Raw genomic sequence first — 9,541 nt, 5'->3', positions numbered from 1 at the left:
CAAAAAAAAAAAAAAAAAAGATGTGTATATGGCTGGAGGGCTGGGGGGAGTAGGATGGGTTTGAAGAAAATGGAATTAAATCAGAACCTCTCTGAGACGTTCATGTTTTGATGTGACAGAGAAGATACTAGTCCCACCAGGGGATGCTGCAACTCAAAGAAAGGGTGATGGACTAATAAGATACTATCATTAGGATGGAATAGATTGAACATCAGACTGAAAAGTTTTTGGATTATGTAGCACCTCATCAATCAAATATATCCTAAACTTTTAAGAGAAAATCTTCCAGGTCGTCTAAGCTTGCTTTTCTGGCTGTTGTATTTTTAACACTAACCTGGTCGATACAAGTAGGAGGGACCAGGAGTGAGAAAGGTCTGATAGCCCATTTTGCAGAAGCCCCTTTAACAGTGTGTACATGGCTAGATCATTATTTCTGCTCCCCCATACCCCAGGGAGGGCAAAACCACAATACAATGTGGTAGCCAAACTGGCTGACTCTTGTATTCCTGTGAACACAGAGTCCTGTGAGGGAGGACAATTTTGACTTATTCCTGGGATCCATCAGCCTATAAATCATGACCGATCTTGCTTGGAAGACACATTCAAGAAGGGTCTATTAGGGGATGGTGAACTCACATATGTACCTCTTGCTGCTACGACAGACCTCGTCACTCCATTTGCCCTGAGCTGACTGTGAGAAGAGGACGCAGTTTTCCCGCTTGCCACCGTTAGGCTGTGCATGGTCCCAGTTGAGGAAGGAGATGACGACTCCATTGATATCGACAAACTTGCCTTCTGTGACCATGTCGTTGATGCCCAGCCAAAACTCATTGACCCCTGGCAGACTCCTTTTACCATAGTCTCGGACGGCATTGATTTCATCGGAGCTTCTGGGGACAACCAGCGTCCCTCCCCTGGAAATGCAGTCTTCGTTGGCTTCGTGGAAGTGCTTCAAGCCTTCCAAAGCAAGGTAGCACTTCTTGTGAAATTTTGTGCCTCGGAGACAGACTGTAAACATGTGAAATTTGACATATTAAGATGCTTTTGTAGTATAATAATCCAGGACTGGATCTGGCCAATAGCAGTAAATAGTTGTGGAATGAATGATGTGCAGTGACAGTGGTGAGTTAGCATGTACTGAAGACTTTGTATGAGTCAGACACTGTGCCAAGTACTTTACATAAATGAACTCATGTCATAATCACAACCATCCCATGAAGTGAGTTTTTATTATGCCCATCTTTACATATCAGGATAGTGAAGCTTAAAGAAGTTGTTACTTGTTAACAACTTAGCCTATACAAAGGTGACTTACCCGTCACATAAGATAACAACTACGAAAAAAAAAAAAAAAGATAACAACTACGGAAACCCAGGTCTGGCTCACCCTTAAACCCTGGCCTTTAGCCTCCTGCTGCTTGGATATATATACATGTTCGCTAGTTTGTGTAGCTCCATTATGTGCTGAATTTCCTTGGAACTTTTGGAACTGGTTGGTGTGCCACAATTATTAAAAAACAAACAAAAACAGAAGTCTGAGTTTGCGTGTGGAGCGATAGGGCTTTTCTTATGCAGATAACTGAGCCCTGGTAATATTGTTTGTCTTACCCAGGATAAAACAAATAGAAAGATAGTTTCAAGGCATAACGTTGGAGACTCAGGCTCCAGGGCTGTAGTGCCTGGACTTAGGTGTCAGTTCTGACATTTACTAGCTGTGTAAGCTTTGGAAAAATCATTTAATTTCTCTGTGCCTCAGTTTCCTCATCTGTAAAATGAGGATAATCATAGCAGCATCATCTCATAAATTGTTGGAGGATTAATGTGTTAATGTTTATAAAGTATTATTATAGTCCCCAACTGTGGTTAGAGGGTTAACAAAACTCTGCCCTTCTGCAGACGCATTTGGCCGTCCTTTAACTTTCTAATTCTGTTCCCCTGGGAACCTGATAAAGGGCCCTGTCACCAGTGTTACTAGGCAACGTTGCTTATGGTAAAAATGACTCAGGATCAGTAACATACAGCTGGCCTGGGAGTTATAAATACTTGATGGAAAAGCTGTAACTTCAGTCCTCCTTGAAGGTAGTAAGTCTTATAATTGGGCAGTTCTCTTGTGAGACCCTCAAAGCTCTGCTTTTGGAGTTGCTGTGAGAGTATTCATTCCTGAGGATGTGAACCTTACAAGCCAGGGATGTTCCTGAACTTACCTAGTGTGGCTCTCATTTCCTTGCCCTGGGAGCCAGCAGAGTAGCTCCTGGACAGCAGTGGGCCCAGCTGCATAGGCTGCCAGGAGCGCTACTCCATGAAAAAGGAACACCGGATGCTGCCCTCTGCTGGCAAGCTGTGGCTCTAACCACTGGTCTTCTCTGCATGTGTTGCCCTACTTGTCGGGAGTGAGTCCTCTGATCCTGTGTTTAGTTCAACCTCGGCGATCTCCCAATGGACACTTAGTAAACATCTAAATAATGCTGATTATTTTAGCTAGTTAATACTTCTTCAGTTTTCTTTCATTGCCCATTAAAGAAGAAATATGGACGGACTTTTGAAATGTATTATTGAAATGCCTGGTTTTATTTCTATACCACCCATTTACAGGAGTAGGGAGTGGAAAATCAAGCTAATTTCCCCAAACAGTCATCTCCCCAGCTTTTAGATCCTTTCTCCTGGACACGTCTCTGGCTTGTCAATGTCTCTTTTAAAAAAACGTCGCTTACAACTCAGCACGTACTCTCTATATGGTTTGAATTGCTGACAAATCAGGTTCTTTTCCCATCTCGTTTGAGATGAGATGGGATCTCACCTGTCTGCAGGGCTTGCATTTCCTTCAGGGCATTGACTTCTCTCCAGAGCTTTTCCACTTGAGTCTTCAGGTCTCCATCCTTTTCTGAGGATATTTTAGGGTAGGGCAGGATAGGAGGAATGAAAAGCATATGATTAAAATAAGATACAAATAAAACAAAATAAAATAAAGCTTTGGAATCCAGAATTTAAGGCAAGGGTGATTTTGATGAAACTGAGCCCAGTGTACGTGGAAAATAATGCATGAAAATAAGTTATCCAGGAAGATGTATAAGGGCTTGGTGGGAGTAATAATATTAGAAGGTCCTTCTGGGGGATGGGGCTCCTGTCTGTTGCTCCAGCCCCACCCTGTGGGACTTGCCCTCCATCACCAGACTTCAGACTTGTTGATTTCAGATGCATCCTAGAGCAATCTGTCTCATCTCAGGATGCTTCTTTCGTATTCCTTCTGCCTGGAACACTCTTGCCCAGCTCTTGTCCATCTCCTTATCAAGCTTAAAGTTCTCCTCTTCTTCTTCTTTTTTTTTTTTAACATGTTTTTTGGAGTGTAATTGCTTTACATTGTTGTGTTAGTTTCTGCTCTATAACGAAGTGAATCAGCTATACATATACATATATCCCCATATCCCCTCCCTCTTGAGCCTCCCTCCCACCCTCCCTATCCCACCCCTCTAGGTGGTCACGAAGCACTGAGCTGATCTCCCTGTGCTATGCGGCTGCTTCCCACTAGCTGTCTGTTTTACATTTGGTAGTGTATATATGTCCATGCCACTCTCTCACTTCGTCCCGTCTCACCGTTCCCCCTCCCCTTGTCCTCAAGTCCATTCTCTACGTCTGCATCTTTATTCCTGTCCTGCCTCTTCCTCTTCTGAGAAGACTTTCTGATCATTCTCTTTACATTGGCATCCCTCTGGCTGATCTCTTTCCTTGAACCTTTATTTTTCTTCCGCACAATTTCTGCAATCTATAATCGTCTTCCTTTACTTACTTAATATCATCTCTCTGGTTGTCCATGGTATTCCCGATGTTTAACATGATGCTTGGCACATAATCAGTCTCATAATGTTTGCTGAGTGAACGGACACTTTATGGCATACAAAGTACTTCTGTGTTATTTTCATTTACTCTTCAAAAATAGTTATGAGTGGAGGAAGATGAGATTCTCATTGAAGGATGAGAATGAACTCAACGAGCTAAATTGGCAGATAAGTGGTAGAACTCACACTCAGACTTAATTGGGTCCCCAAGTCCCCTGTCCCCAGTATCCCTACTCAGCTGATGTTCCAGGTATAGTGGCTCCTAGCAGGGTTCAGTGATTTTCACGGAGAAGCAGGGAAAGGCAGTGATAAAAAGCCCTCTAAAAATGCTTCTGCATTAGGGATTAGCAATTTACTTAGTCTTGAATGTCCCTGGATGAGGTTAGTCTTCGTGGCTGTCCTTTACCAACCTTGGGTATAAGTAAGTAGTAGAAAATGAGCAGCCTTAACTAAATAAAAAATCCAGACCTGATGGGGACTGTCTTAGAAACTGACAGCTTGTGAGCTCTTCAAAGGCAGGAATTATAATAAATCTTAATAAATATTAAAAGCCACCATATACTGTGCACCGGGAGGTTAATTCTTTCAGTATTACTATGAGACGGACGCTATCATTTCACAAAAGGAGAAAGAGAGGCACAGAAATCTGAATTAACCTGTCAAAGGTCACCCAGCTAGTAAGGTGCAGAGCTGGGATTTGAATCTCTCTGACTTCAAGTCTGTTCTCTTCCCACCCCTCCCGTCTGCTTCTGCACAGTGACCACCTTTACCTGGTTGGTCCCTAGTACATGGCCTCAAATAGCTAAGATGCTTGAAGCTTGGTATGGCTGTTCCTAGCTGCCTTTTTGTGGGGATACCACATAGGGAATTTCAGGACAGGACCAAATCCAAATGTGCTGATTCACTTTACCCTCCCACCCCTTTTCTTTTTTTGGCCACACCGCACCACAAGCAGGATCTTAGTTCCGTGACCAGGGATCGAACCTGTGCCCCCCGCAGTGGAAGTGGGGAGTCTTAACCACTAGACCGCCAGGAAAGTCCCTCATTTTCCCCTTAAACGTATGCTTTACAAGCCAGGTGTTTCCACATTTGGGTTAGGAAATGCCTCTGGGGTATCCAGGGATGGACATCAATTCTCAAAGTGTCCAGTAGCTCAGGGTTTCCTCAACGGGACCATAGAATCCAGCATAAATATAAGGGTACCTTCAGGATGCAAAGCCATCGCCTGTTGGAGGCCAGACTTGCAAAGACTGCTGAAGTTTCCTCCCAAGTTACAAGTTGTAAACCATACAAATGTCACCCCCAGTCCCTCTTGGCTTCCTGCTCCATGCTATTTAAATAAAGGGCCTCCATAGGGAAGCTGTAAACATTGTAATTAACACGAAGACACATGAATTATTATTAGGCTCTTGGGAGATCACTATGGAAGTCGTTATCCAGGTGGCTTGGCTTCTGCTTCTGTCCTTTGTGAGAAATGTGAATGTGTTTTGTTGACAATGAATACAGGGAACAACTATTTCACAATCAAAAAATATATTTTTGATTCATGACTACAACATAATTTGCATTGCTCCACCTAATTTGTTGAGACCTATGAAGCAAATAGCAGGGAGAACTTGGTTTTGGAGCTAAATCACTCAACTGCCATTTCAAGTTTTTAAAAAAGGCTCCCTTTCATTTTATTATTGTTCTCCAAAAGCAGACACAGGGTAGGAATGCAAAAATAATTCCTGGAATAAATGACCAGTAAACGTATGAAAAATACCTCAACTTTGTTAACCATCAAAGAGATGCAAATTAAAAGGTTTTTGGGTTTCGTTAGGTTGGCACAGCTTAACCTGATGATAGGATGTCAGGTTGTCAAGGTGTGAATGGGTGCTCTTGTACGCTGAAGATGAGAGCATGGGTTCATGCTACCATTTTGAGAGACAGTGTAATTAACCTACAATTTTACTTCTAGAAGTGTATCATCACAATATTCTAGCATGGGGATCAATATCTGTTTACAAAGTAGTTCACTGAGGCATTGGATCATAACGGGATGGATTTGATGAACACAAAAGTTCACCAAGAGAGAACAGATTAAATAAGTCATGACCCACCCATAAGGGAATATTATGCAGCTGTTAAAAGGGCTGAGGTATGCCTTATATTTAAGGTTATCCAAGATTTAATAGATAAAATCAATTAATTTGTCTGCCAAGTACTTTGGATAGCCAACTCTTATTTTGTTAAAAGTATCAATTTTTAATCGGACGTTAAAGAAAACTCTGGGGATACTACCTCCTAACAGTTAATAGGGGGTAATTCTGTGGAAAGAATCGAGAGAGAAAAAATGGCTTTCGCTTTTGATTTCATAAACTTTGGTATTCTTTCCAGGTACTTAAAATATTTTAAAAATGTATGGGGGAAAGAAATGTTTAGCAAGTTTAGGCTAATGGTTTCACTTACTGTAGAATCTACTTTCTCGGATCTCAAGGCAAAAATGAGCAAAACTGCTTTGGGAGGATGATATTTAAAATGTGGACCCAGTCTGTTAAAAAACAAACAAAAGCATGCTTGTGTGTGTGTCTTGGAGGGTAGGGCATAATAACCTGAACTACAACTGAGAAACACCCACACAGCACACACACACACACACTCACATATTCAAACACCTCCCTGCATCCTTACTGGGTGGTCACCACTTTGCTAAGTCCTTCTTTATGGTAAACAAATGCTGGCAACAAAAGTATTCCACATCTTCTCTCCCTCCTTTTCCTGTCTTCATCACTCATGAGAAATATTTTAATCTATCATTAAAAGGAATAACAGAGGAGTGTAATATTTTATAAGGAAAAAAGATTCCACTTAAGAAACTTTGCATCAGGGCTTCCCTGGTGGTGCAGTGGTTGAGAGTCCGCCTGCTGATGCAGGGGACGCGGGTTCGTGCCCCGGTCCGGGAGGATCCCACATGCCGCAGAGCGGCTGGGCCCGTGAGCCATGGCCGCTGAGCCTGAGCGTCTGGAGCCTGTGCCCCACAACAGGAGAGGCCACAACAGTGAGAGGCCCGCGTACCGCAAAAAAAAAAAAAAAAAGAAACTTTGCATCAGACCTAAAGTGTATAAATAAATATTCCTGGAAAAGGGCACTGTGTAATCTTAAAAACACGGTGCAAGATAAGCTCCCTTTTACCCACCAGCCATTCGTGTTGTATTAAATCAAGACTTTAATGTTATTTGTATCTTTGGTGTGTTTTGTTACTAGTGAAGTGAAATTGATAAGGAAATAGTGTCCTAATATTTACCTTGAAATATCCTGATATGAAAATGACTCAGGATGAGATAAAACATCACCCCACACTTTTCTTAATGCTTTTCCTTTTGATTTGGTTTTAGCATATTGCAAATACATTGCCATCATCATTGTTCCTTGCAGGATTTTTTTTTTTTAATCTCTTAACCTAATTCAAGCCACCCCAAATTTGGGTTTGCTTGGAGATTGTTTTGCATTAAAATGTCTTCAAATGCTACATGACGTTGTTTGTTGAAATATTTTTAAGTGAAAGAGTTTCAACTTCTCTATGACATTAAAATCTTAAAAATATAGTGTAGACTGTCCTTATATTGCCAGGGATACGAAAATATACCTACATGATAACTAATGATGAAACGGAAGTCACATTACCAATAGCTTTATCCTCCAGTGCGCATTTAGTAAGATTATAGTTATCTTGCAGGTATATGTGAACATCATACAATATCTACGAGTGAAATGGTATACCCTGTTAATCAGTCTCTTCTACTTGATCCCTCATTCCAAATACCTGATGTTGTATCCAGGTTATCACCCTCCAAAGAACATTCTCATGCCTAAGCTCACCTGACAAAGGATATACAGTACAGAATGCAATACAGATATACAATACAGCCTACCACTTGATTCCTTTAAATATCAAACTGTCCCAGAAAATTAAGAGGTCACTCAGTCCCCTGAAAACGCCATATGCACCTGAAGCCACGGTACGGTCACCAGAGCTGGTGTCCTTGAAGAATCTGGAAATGAGCATTGTCCAGCTCCTCCCCGCCCTGAGCTAGCCTAGAGTTTTGTGGGACGGAGAAACCCCGTTACCTTTCACTCGGCGTTTGCTGTGCTTCCTGGCTTTGAACTTGGACGTGTGGCTGGTGGTCTGGTCCAGGAGTAAGGAGATGAGCAGGATGTAAATTACAAGTCCATTCTTTGCCATGGCTCTCAGGCAAGTGTGACAGCCGCCGCGCCAGCTCCTGTGAAGCACGAGCGGGCAGGTAGACTTCCCAGCCACATCTTGCCCTGAAGTGCCTGGGGCCACCTTTATAAAAGCACACTGTGCAGGTTGGCTGGCATCCTGCTGAGGGAATGTTGGAATGCCTCTGCTGGCTGCAGCATAAGGTGGCCCCTGTTCTCGTGTCTTCTTTAGGCTTTAAAAAAAATTTTCCTCCTAGGAAAATTTTTCCTACTTGACTTGCCTTTTCAGAGCATATCAGAGTTTATTAAGGGACTAAGGGTTTCGTTTTTGTCTTTTTTTCTTTTCTTTCTTTCTTTTTTTTAAATTTAAAGTCCAGGAAGCATGGGGTCTGTCTGTGAAGACCCCAATATTTAAGTCTTTGGTTTGGCAGTCTGAAGTTCACTTAATGTTCTGGGAAATGTATTCAATGACACACACACACAAATCTAGGAAGGTTATTGTGTGCGTGCGTGTGTGTGTGATGCCAGAGCACCACCTGCGTCTGTTCACACTCACGTGACTACACAGCTCATGCGGAACTTGGGAAGGGTTTGCTCGCAGGGAGTAGTGAAGGCGGTCGAAGGGGACAGTCCGTGATCAAGTATAAGGCCTTCTGTTAGGATTTTGTAGATTCACCAAGAACTAGATTCTTGGGAAAACACACCTTAGAAAGAAAAGAAAAGAAAGACGGTGAATTTTTTCCATAAGAATTAAAGTAACATGTAAACTGTTGTTATCTTGCGTATCTCCACTAACCAACACTTTTTTCTTTGAAATTTTTCCAAACACCTAAAAAACACTTTCAAAGGAAGTACAGAAATAACGGAGAAATATAATGAAAGACTTGGTATAATTATTCTTACCCAAACAATGGGCTTTAAGGAAAAGTACTGAGAACCAGGCAGGCTTTTTGCGACACAAGCAAGGGACCTCCATGGGTGCGACCAAGATGGAGTGAGTTAGACCCTGGGAAAGGCCTCCACGCTAACTGACTCCGTTCGTATCACTGTTGGGTGACCAGGTGCAGATGGAGGCCAGGGTTTGCAGATTTTGGAAGGTCTGAAGGACCAAATCCATTTTACCTTTTTTTTTTTTTGAGACAATACAGGAAGAATCAAGGGGCGATTGACTCCTTCTGGACTTTAGTGAGGAAAATGAGTCTAATCCGTCTTCATTTCCTTCTTGCTAAGCCGCTTTGTAGACCACCTGTGTACTGACATCAAAGGAAGACCACTGATGTGGGAAAGAGCCGCTTTGTAGACTACCTGTGTACTGACATCAAAGGAAGACCACTGATGTGGGAAAGTCTAACGTAATGTAGAGATGTGAGTGTGAGATAAAAAATGAAGATTTTACTTGTAATGTAAACTCCTTGTACCGATGTGGGCAATCTACGTGTAGGCGTTTGAGAGCGTTGTAGAAACAAGCTGAGCTAGGTTCACGTCCTTCTTTCATCTGTTTAGCA

The 9,541-nt window shown here is 42.2% G+C and overlaps 1 protein-coding gene across 1 annotated transcript; it reads right to left on the bottom strand.

The window, feature by feature from the left end:
* Positions 1-616: 616 nt before the first annotated feature.
* Positions 617-8,058, bottom strand: CLEC3A (C-type lectin domain family 3 member A). Its single transcript, XM_060132208.1, has 3 exons — positions 7,944-8,058; positions 2,798-2,881; positions 617-1,008 (listed from the first exon to the last, which is right to left on the bottom strand). The coding sequence occupies exons 1-3, from the start codon at positions 8,056-8,058 to the stop codon at positions 617-619; spliced, it is 591 nt and encodes a 196-aa protein (XP_059988191.1).
* Between the last annotated feature and the right edge of the window lie 1,483 nt (positions 8,059-9,541).

The sequence above is a fragment of the Lagenorhynchus albirostris genome, chromosome 19, assembly GCF_949774975.1.
Source record: "Lagenorhynchus albirostris chromosome 19, mLagAlb1.1, whole genome shotgun sequence".
Classification (NCBI taxonomy): Eukaryota; Metazoa; Chordata; class Mammalia; order Artiodactyla; family Delphinidae; genus Lagenorhynchus; species Lagenorhynchus albirostris.
The sequence above is the reverse complement of the archived record's forward strand: the minus strand, read 5'-3'. Positions and strand labels throughout refer to the sequence as shown.

Bases quoted from the DNA above. Each gene is read 5' to 3' on its own strand.
- CLEC3A (XM_060132208.1), bottom strand. From the start codon at position 8,058: ATGGCAAAGAATGGACTTGTAATTTACATCCTGCTCATCTCCTTACTC. The intron at 2,882-7,943 runs GTAACGGGGTTT...AAATATCCTCAG, and splicing joins CAGCAAACGCCGAGTGAAAG to AAAAGGATGGAGACCTGAAG. The intron at 1,009-2,797 runs GTGAGATCCCAT...ACATGTTTACAG, and splicing joins AATGCAAGCCCTGCAGACAG to TCTGTCTCCGAGGCACAAAA.